The sequence below is a fragment of the Capsicum annuum genome, chromosome 8, assembly GCF_002878395.1.
Source record: "Capsicum annuum cultivar UCD-10X-F1 chromosome 8, UCD10Xv1.1, whole genome shotgun sequence".
Lineage (NCBI taxonomy): Eukaryota > Viridiplantae > Streptophyta > Magnoliopsida > Solanales > Solanaceae > Capsicum > Capsicum annuum.
The window spans coordinates 84526091-84544591 of NC_061118.1; the positions used below are offsets into that span (position 1 = coordinate 84526091).

At 33.3% G+C, this 18501-nt stretch overlaps 1 protein-coding gene across 4 annotated transcripts; it reads left to right on the plus strand.

The window, feature by feature from the left end:
* The first annotated feature begins 870 nt into the window (after positions 1-870).
* Positions 871-5567, plus strand: LOC107838932 (serine hydroxymethyltransferase 3, chloroplastic). Of its 4 annotated transcripts, none has more exons than XM_016682222.2 (12): positions 871-1030; positions 1147-1367; positions 2382-2577; positions 2669-2843; positions 2926-3043; positions 3133-3245; positions 3327-3449; positions 4052-4156; positions 4325-4411; positions 4492-4599; positions 4854-4926; positions 4999-5567. In XM_016682222.2, exons 2-12 carry the CDS (start codon positions 1163-1165, stop codon positions 5271-5273), a joined length of 1578 nt encoding a protein of 525 aa, XP_016537708.1. In that variant the 5' UTR covers positions 871-1030; positions 1147-1162; the 3' UTR covers positions 5274-5567. The 4 variants fall into 4 exon arrangements, with proteins under 4 accessions (XP_016537708.1, XP_016537709.1, XP_016537710.1 ...); XM_016682223.2 differs by having other exon boundaries at positions 879-1030; positions 1142-1367; XM_016682224.2 differs by having other exon boundaries at positions 879-1025.
* The last annotated feature ends 12934 nt before the right edge of the window (positions 5568-18501 follow it).

Consider the following 18501-nt stretch of genomic DNA (forward strand, 5'->3'; position numbering starts at 1 on the left):
CCAACTCCCTAAGATAGAATTTAGCATAATCCGGGGTAGAATATGAAGTATGGACTGGCAAGAAATGGGTTGACTTAGTCATTCTACTTCATATGCCCCAAAATATTATTGGGTATTACATACTATTATAATACTTAATTAATGATTGTAAGGTTTCTGTTTTGGCAGAATAATATTCTCTACCTTTTAAATTTGTCAGTATATTTTTCTTAGATACTCAAGCTATTGCAGTATTGCTTGTTTTAGTTGAGCACTGAAACACGTGATAAATTCTTTTATTAGATACTTTTGCCTTAAATATAGAAAAAAAATTATGCTCATGTTTTCAAATGATCATTACGCAACCTTGTAAAACCATATGCATTAGTCTCAATGAGCTATAAAAGTTTGTGCTTGTGTTTAATAGGTTGATTTACATAATTAAAAGATGCGACATATTTTATGTGATTAACTTATCATTATAATAAACACTTGAAAATATATGAAAATGTTTAAAATTTTGAATCCAAAATATATAATAGGAACACTCTTTTTTTGTGGTCAAAATAGGAACACTCTTGGTTGTATTGATGTGGACAACGAATATCTAAAATGTATTTTTATGAAAAATCTCCCCCTGCCCAACAAAAAAAATATTAAAACGCACATCAATTTTTACTTGTTTACTTAAACAAAAAAGAAAATTAATTTTTTTATACCTATTTTATTCTTATTATTTTAAGTATAACTAATTTTTTTTAATATTTAAATAATTTGATGATTAAAGTAAAAAATAAAAATTTTCTTTTATTTATAGGTGGATGAGACTTGAGAGGTGTGCCAACAAAGTACAATTAAAGCACGGACGAGGGAGTAATATAAATATATACTCTATAGCCAATGGAATATTTCATATTAGTGGTACTTCATTTTGAGGACAGAACAAATGAGTGCATCAGCGGCGCAAGAATTTCCAAGCTAGGGTTCTTCCTTCACTATATAAACTCTACCAACAAACACAAAGCTGAAAACAAAACAGAATTTCAGTAAGGTTAAACAATTTATACTTCATCTTATTTTCGCAAAAAATCTTCATTTTAATCTATCTTTTTTTTTCCGGTTTGCATAATAATAATAAACTGAATTTGCGAGTATTTTGAAGTGAAGGTGTTGCTGGTAATTAATGAAAGCTTGTTGCGGAGCTGCAATGATGAGTTCTCTTCAGCAACCTTTTTGGGTTCAGGGTTCCGCCTTTCCCTCAAAGGGAGCTGCTGCCGGTTTTAATGTAAATTCAAGTAGGGTAAACTTTTCCTCTGTTAAGCCCTGCAGAGCATCTCCAACTCAAGGAACTTTGCTTACTGGAAAGCCCAATTCTTCCGTTTCTGTAGGTAAACATGTTTTTTTAAAACTATTTTGGTTTATATTTATGCATAAAAGTCTGTTCTTTTTCTATTGGGGGAGGAGAGCTTGATTTTCGGTTTGTATGATTCTCCTTTAGTACAAATGGTGTTTGATGGACCCCTTTTTGTTTTTATTTATGACCGTCCTGTTGGGGCCAGTTTTAGCGCAGGTATCAGGTAATGCTAGGGCAAGGCTAGGACAGAAGGGAAGAAATCACTTAGTGCTTTTTTTTTGTGGCTACTGGAGTTTGAACATGAGACCTCGTGGTTGTCAACCACTTCATTGACCACTAGACCACACCCCTGGGCCTCTGGTGTTTGATGGACCCTTGATTATGTTTTTGCAGGAGTTACTTGGTTAATAGGGTTTAAGAATGTGCTTAACCTAATTAGTTAATTTTATTGCTTATATCTCAGGCCAATGGTGCGTTTGGTCTCGTGAAAATATTGCTAATTTATCTTCTTGGTCTTATTGTACTTCTATGTGTTTGGTCAAATGTAATTTTTTGTTTTCCTGATATGAAATGTTTTAAAATGATAAAGTATGAATGGATACTCTTGAAACATTATTTTGATATTCAATTCGGCACACCAATTGCCTTATGGGATGAAGTTGTCGTGTAAAGCTGGAATGTGTATTTGGAGGATCTCAGTTTTCTAGAATGTGGGGCTTGGAAGTGTCTTTTTTCTTGCTTACCAACAAGAGACAACTGATATGAAGATTCATCGATCTTGTTGTATCTCAGCTACTTGGAACCAATGCAGAGATTATAATTGATGTTAGAAGTGATTTTCATTGAGCATTTTAATTTATTTTTCATTTCCCTGTGGGTAGTGTAAAAGCTAATAGGGATGAAATCCAATTCTGGTGTCGAGGAATGTAAAAACTAACAGGGACTAAATCCATTTCTAGTGGCTACATATCCCTCACGAATGTGAATGATGATATTTATTTTTTTAGACTTTCTTCATTTACTCATTGGTGTCCACTGCATTCTCCAGGTGCTGGGAGCAGCTTTGAAGACTATGGGTTGCGTGAAGCTGATTCTGATGTTCGTGCTATTATTGACAAAGAGAAGCAACGCCAATTTAGGAGTTTAGAACTTATTGCCTCTGAGAATTTCACATCTCGAGCAGTTATGGAAGCAGTTGGTTCTTGTCTTACAAACAAATATTCTGAAGGGCTTCCAGGCAAAAGGTGAAGATATCAATCGTGCATTTTTTCTTCTTGCAGAACACTTTTCTTCTTTTATGTAGCTTGACAATTTTCTAATTCTTGATTGTATTAGATATTATGGTGGGAATGAATACATCGATGAGTTGGAAACTCTCTGTCAAGAAAGAGCATTGTCCGCCTTTAGTTTAGATGGAAAACAATGGGGCGTGAACGTCCAACCATTATCTGGTTCTCCAGCAAATTTTGCAGTTTACACAGCGATTCTTAATCCTCATGACCGGATTATGGTCAGTTGTAACCAGTAAGCGGTTTTCTTTGGTCTTTTGTAGTTGCATGAACTGACATTTATATTGTGTGAATGTACCGTAGGGATTGGACTTACCTCATGGAGGCCACTTGTCCCATGGGTTTATGACTCCTAAAAGACGAGTTTCAGGCACCTCTATTTACTTTGAATCCATGCCTTATCGACTTGATGAATCTACAGGTACCAACAGTGTGCTACTTTAACCTGTTGCATTTGGACTGTTAACTATAATTATCAGCTGATTGGAAGTCTGGTTTGACTCTAAACAGGTATTCTTGATTATGAAATGCTCGAGAAAACCGCGAACCTTTTTCGGCCAAAACTTATTATTGCTGGTGCTAGTGCATATCCGCGTGATTTTGATTATCCTCGTCTGAGAAAGGTACTTGCTATATTTTTCACATCTCCTTGCCGTTCTCTTTGTGTTTGGATCTAACATTATGCTTCTGGAATATCCTGGTAGATAGCAGATGCTGTTGGAGCTTTCCTAATGATGGATATGGCTCATATCAGTGGGCTTGTTGCTGCCTCTGTACTTGCTAATCCATTTGAATACTGCGACATTGTCACTACTACTAGTCACAAGGTACTGTAATTTCTTACTGAGCTAATTGTTATGTTCTCAACATATCCCCCTTTTTTTCCTTGGTCCTTAAAAGAAAGCTAAATAGTTATACCAGTTATATTTTCATTGTGCTTATCTCTCTCTCTCCTCGTTGGGCTTCTGCTGTTAGATCTCCCAATATGTATAAAGTTTCATTTCTGGGCAATTCTTCGAAGTAAGCTATACGAGATAGCTGGTTTTAAGGATATATAATGAGGACTGGAAGAGTTACGTGTACTATTTGAGCATTACAGCTTCGAAGCCATGTGGGAGATGTTCTTATTGTTGGCGGAACAGCAATGTTTCTTCTTGCAAATAAATCATCAAAATCCAAATTATACAGTGAACTATACTGGTTTGCATAAGTAGGAAACAAAAGATGCCAAATCATGTTGTATTTGTGGAGATATGTGGTGCATCATGTAGTCTAAATTAACTTATAGATTTAAAGCTGTTATTCTGAACAGAAGATGGGGGAATTATCGGAAGGCTACTAACTCCCATCTTTAAACTCCAATATTTTTGTAGTTATGGAGTAATATATGTTATATCGATTTACTATTATCTTAGTCTCATCTGTTCAGTCTCTTAGAGGTCCTAGAGGTGGAATGATCTTTTTCAAAAAAGATCCAGTTCTGGGAGTGGATCTGGAATCTTCCATAAACAACGCTGTTTTTCCTGGTTTGCAGGTCAGTTCATTTTCCTTTTTGTTTATCCTTCTCTTTTTCCTTCACAAAATATGTTCCTTGATTGCTAATACCTTGCCAAAGATAAGAACTTCTTCTCTTTTTGGACTCTATATTATATAATCTGGGTTCCTTGAATTGAGTAAGCAATATGATTGTTTTCCTCTGAAGGGTGGTCCCCATAATCACACAATTGGAGGACTAGCCGTTTGCTTGAAGCATGCCAAGTCACCTGAATTCAAGGCTTATCAGAACCAGGTAAGAATCTTGGCTTGTTTACCCCAACATGGGCTCCATGTATATTGGAAATATAACTTCATTTAATATTTATCTTGTAGGTGGTCTCCAACTGTAGAGCTCTTGCTAGCCGATTAACGGAATTAGGCTACACACTGGTCTCAGGAGGGAGTGACAATCATTTGGTTCTTGTGGATTTGAGGCCCATGGTGAGTTTTCTCAACTATACCTTTCTTTTGTGCAACTGGCTCCCTGGGATGGTCTAATATTTTGTAGGTAATAAAAAACAAATTGTATTAGCAACAACAACAATCTATACATTAGTGCGTTTAAACTTTCAGAAAAAAAAAGAAACAAAAGATGACTAGAATTTAATCTGTGTAATGCTGGCTGTAAGCACCAGGATCCAGTCAATCTTTTCTGATAAACCAACATAGTTTAACAGTGTTCATTTGTCACTTAGGGAATTGATGGTGCTAGAGTGGAGAAAATACTCGACATGGCATCAATCACTCTCAATAAGAATTCAGTGCCTGGTGAGTGAAGTTTATGCGGTTGTCATTTTTTGGAAATTCTTTTCTATTTACACTGTCAAAATCAAATTATAGGTGATAAAAGTGCACTAGTACCGGGTGGCATCCGCATAGGCTCGCCCGCCATGACCACTCGAGCTTTTACAGAGAAGGAATTTGTAGCAGTTGCTGATTTTATTCACGAGGGCGTGCAAATCACTCTCGAAGCCAAGAAGTCTGTTGCTAGTTCCAAACTCCAAGATTTCATGAATGTTGTTACTGCCCCGGATTTTAATTTGATGGATAAGGTGTTGGACTTACAAAAAAGAGTCGAAGCTTTGACGACTCAGTATCCGTTGCCTGGTTTATGAGTAGTGTAGTATTGGAGGGTCACATTACCTGATGATGATAATGCAGTTGCCGTCCTATTTCATGATGCCCCGAATTTTGCAATATGTTGTTTAGAATGTTTTTAACATATGATTCTATCTATGCGTGGATACCTATACTTAGATTGCTTTCTGAAGATCATCTATGTTACTTCTCCTGGAAAATTAGCAGATTGTGATAATCGATGGGTTGAGCCTCAAAATAGGAGTGGCTGTTGTAAAACAATCAAATTTCATCCGAAATGTTTGAAAACAAATTGGTCTCTTTTTTATTTATTTTTGGTTAGTGCAGTTTCTAAGTTCTTTTGCCAATTTGGATTATTTTGAGAGTTGTGTAATATTTTCTGTTGTAATATCTGGAATGGGGAAATTTCGCAAATGCAAACATTGGCCCTTGACTAATAGACTGATACCAACATTTTTATAATTAACTCAGACAGCAAATTGTATATCCATTTGATGCGCTATTTTTGGGTATAAATACATATACAAACAGTTAAATAAGGAGAGATTGAGTAATATAAGAAGTATATTTTATTGTTGCTAAAAATGATGCATGAGACTTTAATGGAAGATTATGGGCAAAGATTATGTTATCAAGTATAATGTGTCGTTAAAGGTTAAACAAAGATAAACGTTGATGATTTTTCTTTTTTTTTTTTTCCTCTTCTCGATCTCTCACCTCTTTTTATTCTATGAGTGTGTTTGGTATGAAGGAAAATTTTCTCATTTTGGTTGGATTAAATATTTTGAAAAATATTTTTTAAATTAATTTATTTTTCTCAAATTTACGGAAAATGACCTCTTCAAAAAGTAAGAAAAATATTTTTCAAATTCTCTTCAACCTTACTCTACAACTCTTAAAATTACTTACCCCTACCTAGGGCTGGCAATTTCAGCCCATATTTGTGAAAAGAGTCCATTCAATCCATATTTATTGAATTGGATCACTCATATTTTAAATAGATAAATATGGACTTCAACTCATTTTAAAAGCTCATAGAAATATGGACAAAATGGATAAAATATGGGTACCCATTTAAACACAAAGATCAATCCCTATGCTTAAAATTTCAGTTTTTTTCTTTTCTAGTTTCTTTTTTTTTTCTCTTTTCTCCTTTAATTTACTATTTTTTCTTTCCTTTTTTCTTTTTCATTTTTTTATTTTTTTCCACTTATTTTTTACTTGTTTCTTACACTTTTTTCTTTCTTCTATTTCATCAATTTTTTTTTTCAATTTTATTTCTTTTTTCTTCGCTTTTTTTTTTTTGTATTTCTGTTTCCCCCTTTTTCATTCTTGGTTCGTCATTTTTCTTCTTTTTTATATTTTTTTCCTCATTTTTTTCATTGCATTTTATATTTTATAAAAAAATTTTACTTTAAATTTATTTGTATCGTACTATATATTTCAAATAATTTTATTATTTTATTTGAATAGGTTAATTGTCAATATGTACAATTTATCATTTGTATTTATATACAAATAAGTGTATGAATTAATTGTATTTTTTCGAGACTAAGATATATAAATATACAATGTATCATTCAATGCAAATGTGTCATTAGTATTTGTATATCAAATTTATCATTTATATTTGTATAGAAACAAGTATCATTAGTATGCATATGGTTCAAATTGTATAAACATGTATCATTTGATACAAATGTAACATTTATATCTGTATAATTTAGCAATTGTATTTGCATAATTTTATTATTTTTATTTGTATTGTTTAATTTATATCAATAAAATACAAGTTGTATCAATATATATAAATATAAGTGTTCGTAGAAAGAAAAATAACTGTTCTTTTTCAATTGTTTAAAAATACAAATGATACTGTCAACTACGAATGCAAATATAAATAAATAAAATTATAAATACAAATATAATTATAAATACAAATACAATACACAGTCAACTTAAAAATACAAATATAAAATAGATCATTAAAAATACAAGTTCATCAATAAAAATAGAATACAAATACAAATACAAGTAAAATAAAATCATAAAATACAAATACAATGTGCAGTAAAAGATAAATTACAAATACAAAACAATCCTTTTAAAATATAAGTGCGAATTATATAAAATATATATGACGGTACAAACTATAAAATACAAATACAAGTTTGAAGTCTATAAAACAAATACAAATACAATTGTATTAAGTAGCTTGGTCCATCTTTATTCCATTTCATATATGGCAGAGGATCCACATAGCCCTTGATTTATGGGAAAGTCCAGCTTCAAATTCGATTTCTAACACCCTCATATTAGAGTTCTCGTTAGAGCAGAAGTAAGGCACGAAACGAAGAGCTTAGGGTCAGGCAAGGCAGGAAGTACATAGAAACCTTGATTTGTTTACTTCTTGCGACTGCTAAAGATATTTGGTTTGACAAATGTAATCCCAAGATCTTTTAGGATACTATCTCTGTATATGTCCATTAGGTGGAGTCCACTTGAATGTACTTACACAAATTATAAATGTTGGGTGAATATAAATCAATATGCGCTTAGGGTATTTTCGTTATCATAAAAAAAAAGAAGAAAATCAAAAATAGAAAAAAAATCAATAAAAAGAAAGAGGTAGAAGTTAGAGATAGAAGAGAGAAAAAAAGGGTAAAGAAAGAATTGAAGAAAAAAATACAAAAAAAATCAAAAAGAAAAAAAATAATGAAAAAGGAGAAAAGGAAAAAGAAAAAAATGATGGTAAATACAAATATACGGAGTGGTTATGATATTTCAGTCATCATCCATAATTTGTACTCGACTTAAAACATAAAATACAACGAAAAAAGAAAAAAAATGAGAAAGAAGTAAAAATAAAACAAAATCAAAAATAGAATAAAAGGAGACTAAAAAGGAAAAGAAAAAAAAGAAAAAGAAAGAGAAGCAATGTGTAGAGATAGAAGAGAGAGAAAAAAAGAAATAAAAAAAATAAAAAATAAAAATAAAACTAGAGGCTACATATAGAAGAGAGAGAAAAAAACTAAAAAAAAAATTGAAAAAGAACAAACGAAAAAAAAGTCAAGTTGATATGATATAAAAGTTTTATGTTTTTGACTTTAGGAGTTAAAGTGGGCTGAAACCATTTTTACCCAATCCATATTTGACCAAATCCATATTTACCCATATTTATATAGGCGGATTGCAATCCAAATTTTTTTTGCTCGATCCATATTTAATCCATCCAAATCCAATCCAATCCGCCGTTTAACACCCCTATCCCTACCCGAATCCCCAATCCCCTATCACCCTCCATCTAGAAAAAATATTTAAAATTTTTTTTACTCCATTCCCTACCCTGACCCCCACCTTCTACCAGCCCCTTCCAAAAAATATTTAATTATTTTTAGAAAAATTTAGACATTTTTCTTATCCCATCCCATATCCGGCCCCCTATCCCCACCATAAATAAAAAGATTATTTAAAAAAAAAACTAAAAAAAAAATAGCACACCCTCACCTATCTACCTTACTATGCCTACCCTCCATCCCCTCCAAAAAAACATAGCACACACTCACCTATTACATAAAATGGGGTCCACGTTAAAGGTGTCATATCAGCTAAAAAGGTTGACAAAAGGTGTCACGTCAGTCAAAAGGGTGACAAAAATATGCTAAATTGAGTTCAATGGTGTAAATTGGTGTTAAATTGACATAAAAACACAAACGATGATGCAAATACACATACAAATATAAACTGGTATTAATACAAATAACTATCAATATATATAAATATAAAACTTAAGCCACCCTAACCACTATTATAACCACCACAAAACTGTGGGAAGTTCTACGAAATTGTCAGAATCACAACAATAATGAAATGAACTTGATTTATACTCTTACGAAATCTCAATACAATCACTGTCGAAACCACCACTAAAAATGAAACATTGTTGCCTGATTAATGGAGTTTATGGGTTGTTTAGTGGTTGTTACATTATGGTTTGCTAGTGTTTGAAAGGTTGTTTTCTAAGAAATCAAATGAGTCTGTGTTGCTAGTGTTTGAATGGTTGTTTTCTAGTGATTTAGACGGTGGTGCGATAGATCGACGGAAGGAAGACGAAGATGAAAAAAGGGATATTTTTTAGTGAGAGAGAGTTAGGGTTTATGTAACACCCCAAAAAATTCTAAGATTTCATTTCAAACTTAGCACAAAAAACTAGTTTGAAGCTAGAAAATTCTTTACATAACAACTCAGGCAATGAGTCAACATCAATACCAATGACATGTTGCGCAAGTCAGACTAAGTCTAGAAGGGTGAAAATTCCTTCCAGTGGCAATGACCCCTGATGAAGAGTTGTTATTGTAACGCCCCAAATCTGTACCCCGAACGCCACACGGTGCTTACGATCCCGAAGGACCACAAGCTAACCCATGGCTGATACCTGCTGCAATTACTGAATAATAACAATGTAATAATGTGGAAATTAGGCTGAATCTTCCATAAGGTTCATAACTGAAATCAAATACTGATAAATAAATACTAAAAACTGATCATCTGTCTGAAATAGTCTAGTCTGAAAGCCTCTAAATGTCTGAATATGGAGTTGATGGGACAAGTCCCCAACTAACTCTGACTACTGAATATATTGAATACTGAAATAATGAAATGATAACTCTGTCGTTAGACTATGAGAACTCACCACTAAATCTGCTGCTGAAAGTCTGGGCTGCTAAGTACGGTCAGGAGTCCATGCGTCTGAACCTATGATATAAGACATCATAGCACAAAAGAAATAGTATGTGTTAGTACTTTGAATGTATTGGTATGCTAAGTGAGGTAGGCTAATATGCAAGGGTTCATATGCAGGAACAATAACTAGCTGAGTAATATGAATATAATTGAATGAGAGTACATATATATCTGAAGTTGCTGTAAATACTGAGTATGCAATGCTGCCTGTAGATCTACTTTACTGTAACTATGATCACTGATAACTGAATGACTACTTCTGACAGTCTTGATTCTGTAGAACTAAACTTAGTTCCATACTGAGCTGGGTGACTGTATCTGACAGTCTTGATTTTGAAAACTGAACTGAGGTTTTATACAAAATCTGAAATTAAAATTGTAACTATGAGAGTGTTTATTTAACCGATATACCACGATTATGAACCGAGTTAGGGTCCAACCTATGACCCCGGTTGGAAGGGTATTAGCACCTTGCCAAGGGATACTAACAATGGCTGTGAGTTAACCCTATCTGGTAGAAAGACCTTTCGTCAACCCTCATTGGCAGAAAAACTCGTACGAGATATATCAACCCTGATCTGGCAGAAAGATATCTCAAACTACGCTAGCTACATAGTTTTGTAACACAGGGATTGCTACTAAGGATTAAACCCTTCATTGATAGGAATGCCCCCATTTATGGATTCGCTCGGTGCTGATTCCTACTCCCAACTGAATGGACACTGAACTGATTTGTAGACTGTACTAAGCTTGACTGAACTGTTATTGATAGTTCTGTCTAACTGAACTGGACTGAGTTCACTAGGTTTTGTTAATCGACTAAATACATTGAGTTCTGTAGCTGACTGAGTACTACTGTACGTGAATTCACTGAGACTATTCTGAAACTACTAAAATTCTAGTTGAACAGCTAGGTTTCGGGTATGGAATACCCCCAAGACTCGATAGCGTAAGTTTGAAAGCATAAAACTATTAACTTTGTGACAATGCATTCATTGAGGCATTTTATCAAACACTTGCATGGCATGAACTTGTACACATACTATTTTGCCATGATTTCATTCTTTAACTCACATGAATACTTTATCAAACACTTGGGGAGCATAATTCATTCACATAATAATAATAAACAATGTAAGCATTATGATTACAATTCCAACTCACAATTTCAAAGCGATTTAAACATAAATCCACATAACACCACACATAGGTTAATTACTTCACGTGAATCTTGTCATAAAACATGGATTAGAAATCCAAATAATATCATAATCTTGAATATAATCAAATTCAACATGAAATTCATGAAAGCAATTAATTTATGATTTTAAAAGAGGTTTTTGAACTCCAAGGGCGGAAGAAAACCCTTGGATGAACACCTAACACACCTTGATTGTTAATTTTGTGGAGAGTTCTTGAGACTTGATTCTTAAGCTTGATGAAACTAGGGCTTGTTCTTGAGAGGAATTTGTAAAAAGGATGAGAAATTATGCTATTTGGGGCTTTAATCCCGTGTTATGGACCTGTTGGGTAAAGGGAAAATGACCAATTTGCCCTTAAAAACACAGAACAAAACTGCAGAAATTACCCGGACTGGAATGGCCAGGGCACCGCGGGCTCTAGAGCGCCTTTCGCGGGCTAATCGCCCTAAGCCCCTATTTTGGAGTTTCAAACACGCCCTTACGCTTGTCTAAAATTTCTGAAATTGGCCCTAGATATACTATTGACTTCCCCGATCATGAATTAACTTAAAAACTAACTTTCGGAGGTCAGAAAGGTCGTAAATAAATTCTTCAAAGTTTGAGAGCTTTAGAAATGTCTAAGTCCTAACACTTAGCTGAAATTGTCTAAGTCTGGGACCTCTTTTGGGCATGCTTTAAAGGACTCAAACATCTAGGATTCTGTGGGGCCTTTCAATTTCTTCCCCTTGGGAACATTCATCCTCGAATGGGACTGACGGAATTGAGAGGATCTGCTGAACTTTTCTTACACTGACATGCATAACTGAAGCATGACTAAATTCTGGAGACATGACATATGACTGAACTGCTTCATGAATGCAAGGATGATATGAGAATGTTATACGTCTGTAACTGAGCATGGAGTAGAGTAAAATTAAAGAAAGACTATTACCTTAAGCTGAGTCTAAGTTTGCAGAGAATACTTGGTCTGTATATCTGCTTCTTCTTCCCAAGTAGCTTCCTCAACGGACTGATTCTGCCAAAGAACTTTAACCAAGGGAACTTCTTTGTTCCTTAGTCTGCGAATCTAACGATTAAGGATTTGGACTGGAACCTCTTCAAAAGAGAGATCATTCTGAATATTTACGTCCTCTAAGGGGACTACGACTGCTGGGTCACCAATGCATTTCTTTAGAAAGGAGACGTGGAATACTGGGCATACTGAGGCTAGGTCGGAAGGCAACTCAAGCTGGTAAGCTACCTTTTTGAAACGACTGAGAATTCTGTAAGGCCCGACATATCGGGGACTGAGCTTTTCTTTCTTGCCAAAACTTTTCACTTCCTTTATAGGCGAGATTTTCAAGTACACATAATCATCAATCTCAAACTCGAGATCTTTTCTTCGCATATCTGCATACGATTTTTGTCGGCTTTGAGCTGACTTAAGCCTTTCCCTAATCAACTGAACTTTTCTAACGTATCAAATACCAAGTCAGGACCTACCACCATTGGCCCACCTACTTCAAACCAACCTATGGGAGATCTACATCTTCTCTCATAAAGCGCCTCAAATGGAGCCATCTAAATGCTGGAATGATAGCTGTTATTATACTCGAACTCAATCAAGGGCAAGTCGTCATCCCAAATACACTTAAAATCAATGACACATGCTCTTAACATATCTTCTAAAGTCTAAATGGTCCTTTCTGCTTGACCATCTGTCTGATGGTGGAAGGCTGTACTGAGGTGCACTTGGGTACCTAGACCTTTTTGGAAGACATTCCAAAAGTGATAGGTGAACTGCATACCTCTATATGAAATGATAGACAATGGAATTCTGTGTAATCTGACCAAATCTCTGCCATAGAGAGCCTATCTAGTCTAATAGTCATTTTGAAATGGTTTTCTTTCAATCCCATGACATGTTAACTACCAAGAATATATACATATATAAGTATGATGCTAGTATTATAAGTGATTTGAGGTCATTAGAAGTCCCTAACACCTAGTTGAATTGAAAACTCCTTTATTGGCTAAGTTTTAGTATAAGATTCTACTTGGACCAATTTTAAACAATGATAACTCTTATTATATGAAGAAGCAGGTGGCCCAATACCCACCAAACTATAGGTATTTAAATCCTCTTTCCAATTCTACTGATTATTTGTCAATTCGATTTTGGAGTAAAATTTATGATCATTTTAGTGAAGCACTGTCAAGCAGTGATCTCATTAGCGACTAGTGGTACCTAGGTCGTGATGAGTCATCCCAGACACTATAAATCATCACTAAACTCGTTGTGATTGTCCATAGAAGTGCCATAAAGGTCCTAAATGATGATTCCATCCACGAAAAGTCATCACTTGAGCCATCGTGGCTGGCACCATTAATTTCAGACAATTTTAAAAGAGTTGTTTGGTCTTTTTCTTAATATTTTCACACTAAAACGTTGTTTCACCTACTATAATAGGGATAACTTGATTTAATCACCTCAGATTCTTTATTATTTTCTCTAAGTTAATTCTAAGTTAGAAAAATAGGTAATTCAACTCTCAAGTAAGCCTAAGCCTAGAGTTCTTCTCAAAGGCAGATTCCTAAGCTTTCAATCCAAGATTTCTTCAGTTCAGGTATGTGTGTATCCAATAAGGGATTTATTTCACCATTATGCCTAAAATCTAATTTTAAAATATGAATTTCAGTTATGATTTTATGAACTCATGCCTAGGGTTCATATCCATTATCCCAAATTCTTGAATTTCAGTCCCTCATGTTATTTTATTATTATGGTTTCAAAGTTATTATGAATGATTTTCTTGGCTTTAACTCACTAATCTTAATACTTGAAGAATTATACTTGTTTTATAGACCTTTTTCATAATACATGATTTGATAGATTTTAGTTTATATTTGTTTGACATGACATATTTTCTCAAGAAATTCAGTACCTTTACAAACTTGTCATTTTATCTCTCCTTAGTGTATTGATATTCAATATTTGGGACTTGTACTTTATGAAAGTTTACTTTTTGAAGATTTTATGATATTTTATCTAGAATATCTTTTTGAAAATGACAGGTTATGGACACCTAATGACTTAGAATTGCATAAATTGTTAGTTCGGTATTTAATCCTTTAATTCCACAGATTTTAAAATGCTTTCAGACAAAGCATTTATCATTCAATTTTAGAATATCATCATTATTGAGATATACAGTATATCAGTTTTAAAATCAATTGGGAGTAGTACTTAGAATCGAGTGAACACATAATGAAGGCGAGTGTCAGTTATTCTAAGACCTTTAGTAAGAATCCCTAATTCTAGAACTACGTCACCACCGTAGGTTCTAAAGGGTCACCCGACAGATTAGACTTACACCTTAGTCCTTTTGGGTCATTGATTTAGTGGATCTATATTAGCTAATGTTCGTACCCTTTTCAAGATGTAGAGCACATTTCCAGTTAGGGCTATATGCTAGGTTTTATTTAGCTCAGATGGGGTACCTCGGTTAATAGTAGCTCCCACAATTTCAGACTCAGTATTTGTACATGATTCTGAGTTCAGTTTTATTTGGTTTTATACTATGACTTTTTAGATTACCATTTAATAATTTTTTTTATATATATAGGGTCATTGTATTTCATATCAGCATACATTGTACTCAACATTTGATTTGATTTAGTAAAATCAAATCAAACAAAATATTATCGATATTTTAAATTTAGATACAAATTAAAATAAAAATAAATAAAAATTAATTTATTTAATGTATTTTATTTTTAGCCAAATTTTAAACATTCCTATTTATGGGTATTAGGCTCATGGATTGCTATTTTTCAAACTGTTGAAATTGTATGACCTACTGAATTTATTTTAATTTTTATTATGACTTAATGAATGAGATGATATATTATATGTATTTCTTTTATAAAAGGTTGGTTAATTGTTTTATGTTACTAAATAGAAACAAAATACTAAACTAAAAGTAGTCAACAACAAAAAAGGGAGAGAGAACTCAATAGTAGTATTACTATTCTTCTTCTTGTTCGTATGTATTTATTACAATGTAAGGGAATGACTATTTATATCCAAATATATTCACTAATGATGTATACATTACTTGAATTCTCAATGTAGATGCTAAATGGTTGGTTCTCATCCTTCAGAGACTACGAATGTAATAAGAGCATTTATCTTTTTCCGATCCTTTTATTGCGAAATTTTTTATTCATCAAATCGATAATATACAAATCAAATAAGCTTTAGGATTATCAAAATGCATTCTTCCACTTGATAATTATTTCTACGTCAACATAAATCAATTCTTGAAGAATTTTGTTGTTCTTGAATATATGTCGAATACTCGATATGTACATTTTTGGGATGAAAAAATCATTCATGCCAAAATATACAATATTTTTCACTAGTAAACTCCAAATTTACCATGATATGTATTATTTGCTTGAGTAAGTTTTAAAGTTCTACTAATTCAAAGTAGTTTGCATGATTTTACTATTGTACTATTATAATGACCTAAATTTATAATTTTTTCATTTCTATGTGCTGATTGCTTTATCCTTCTCCATAGTTGATCCATGTTGATTTTTAGGTTTGAAATGATTGGTACAATTTTTATTCGATCGAAGATAATTTGTGCGAGTTTGTGGTTTTTAGAGGTTTGAGAATTCATATAGTTGACTTTGGTCAATATTCGTTGTTCTCAGTGTTGGATGGTAAAATAAATTATGTAAGCATATTCTAAATATTGAATTTGGGTTAGTAGTGGGGTTAGTTCAAATTTGGGGGCTTTTATATCTTTTTGACCCTTAGTTCAAAAATAGTGAAAAAGGGGTCTTGGGGGTTAATTTTTTGAAAATAATTTTTTGATAAATTCAATATTGCCATTGAGTCTGGAACGTCGAAAATAGCCTATACCATATGTAGTTTATTTTGGTCGGATCCCAAACAAATCTCGAGGGTCCATTTGGAGTATTCAGAAACTTGGAAAAATCAGCAAAATATTAATATCAACTGCAAACCAGATGCTCCATCACAAACGCGGGCCTCTGGCAGCAAATAGGAATGAGGATTTTTTTCTCATTTCAATTGCGAGGATTCTACTGCAATCAGAAAAGGTTAAGGGGTCTGAGTCGGTTTGAGTCTACTTCGCAAACGCGACAAGTTGTCATGAAGGCAAAGGTTTGAATTTGTAGACCTTTACGAACACAAATCCTTGGCCGCAAATGCGAAGGTCAATAATGGCTGGTCAAACTTTGACCCTCACCATCACGAGGTAGGGTTCACGATTGTGGGTTACTATTCACTAAATAGTATATTAGGTCCTGTTTCACATTTTCCCTCTATATTTTGGACCTTTAAGCTTCGAGTTTGGGTGGTTCTTTAGAATTTCTTCATCATTTGAACTTGAGTAAGTACCAAAACCTTATTCCTATTTTTTTCATCGATTATATCCTCAAAAACAACTTTAAATCATGATTACAAAATTATAAATTGGAATTTTTATCGATAAAGTTTTAAAAGGATTTTTCTTATATTTTAATCTCGTTTTAAACCCATTTTTGCATGGATTTTCTTTTGTAGACTCCTATAACCTCGAAAAATATGTTTTTAAAATAAAATTTTAATTCTATCTCATTTATTTTTAAACTTATTTTTCGAACCCATTTTGGACCCAGCCTGAATATGGGCAATATGGGTATCTTTATTATTTTTAATGCGTATATGCTATATTTGAATATTGTAGTTGATTTTGAGGCCATTTTTATGGGAAGGGTCCGTGTTGAATCACTTTAGATAGGGATTTCATTATATTGAGGTAGGTTACGACTTAACTTCTTTCAGATTGAGTTGAGTAGTTAATAAAAAAATAAAACATGTGTGGGTTGCGGTAAATAACTATGAGATTTATGTTTTTAGATTATTTTTACTGTTGTGTGTCTGTGTGATGGCCTATATTCTGTTATGGTAGGTTTGTGATATTTGACATTGTGTGTTGCCCATGTAGGGGCTTTATTTTACATCACTGGCCTTATCTATGCATTTAGTGCCTTTATTTAGATATGATGCCTGTACAGGGACTTATTTTGCTAATATAGTCCTTATTTGAGCATTATTGCCTTAATCATAATAAAATACCCAAGAAAGGGGTTGATATGATATTAATAATGTCTTACATGCATATTTATTTTGATGATGTGTAATTGGAGTTGATAATGAGGAATTATGAACATTTGAGTTGATTTTTGGGCTCACTTGTATATATACATGTTGGATGGATTGGATATCATCATATTGAGTAGACTGTGAGCATTAAATCCTCATCCTATACATATATATCTATGAGATACTGATACTACTAAAATATATTTTTCTAAAAAATGAGACACTTTATGAAAACCCTCTTCGTGAACACAAACTGGAGAGGTGAGGTGAGTTGAGATTGAAATTGAGATATATTATATGGGTTGCAAACCCCAAATGGGCCCTACTTGAGAGTTATGAGTTTTTTTGGTATATATAGAAAGTCATGTGATGGCTTTCATCATTCATCCTATCCACATTGAATTGCATCGTATTTGGAAATGTATCTTGCTTGATTTCCTTAGTTTCCTTGACTTGTACTTAGTTTTAGTACATTTTATATATATATATATATATATATATATATGTTCTTTACTTTTCTATGAATTTATAGATTAGAACTGCTAATGGAGATAATATGAGCTACCGTTTGAGACATTTTTGCTTGTAGGTGATGTGCTAATTATATATTTTACTTATCTTATTTTTTGCTTTTCTCAGTTGACCTATGATACCTACTGTGTACAAGTGGATTGTACTCATTCCTATTGTGCCCTATCGGTGTAGATCCTAGTCGAGCACTTTTCGAGGTGGCTGAGTTCGTACGTGGGAAAGTTGGAGACTCGAGGTACTGGTTTACTCTAGGCATTCAGAGTCATTTACAAGCCTCATCCTATGTTCATTTATGTCTTTAGTTGTTTTGGATAAAGGTTTTATATTTTAGACTCAGTTGTATTATTAGATGCTTTATACTTATGACACTGAGTTTTGGATTGGATTGTGTATTTCTTCCAAATTTCTGCATTGACTTATGATTTAGGTCCTTACTTCATTCTAAAAGTGTCACGATCCAATTTATGAGTCATTATGGCACCTACTCTATCCCACCAGTAGGTAAGCCAAACCGTAACCCAGAGCTAAACATAATGGGTTAACTTGGTGGAAATACTCTACAAGAGCAAAAAGCAACAACACATTTCATAAATAAATAAGAGATGGAAA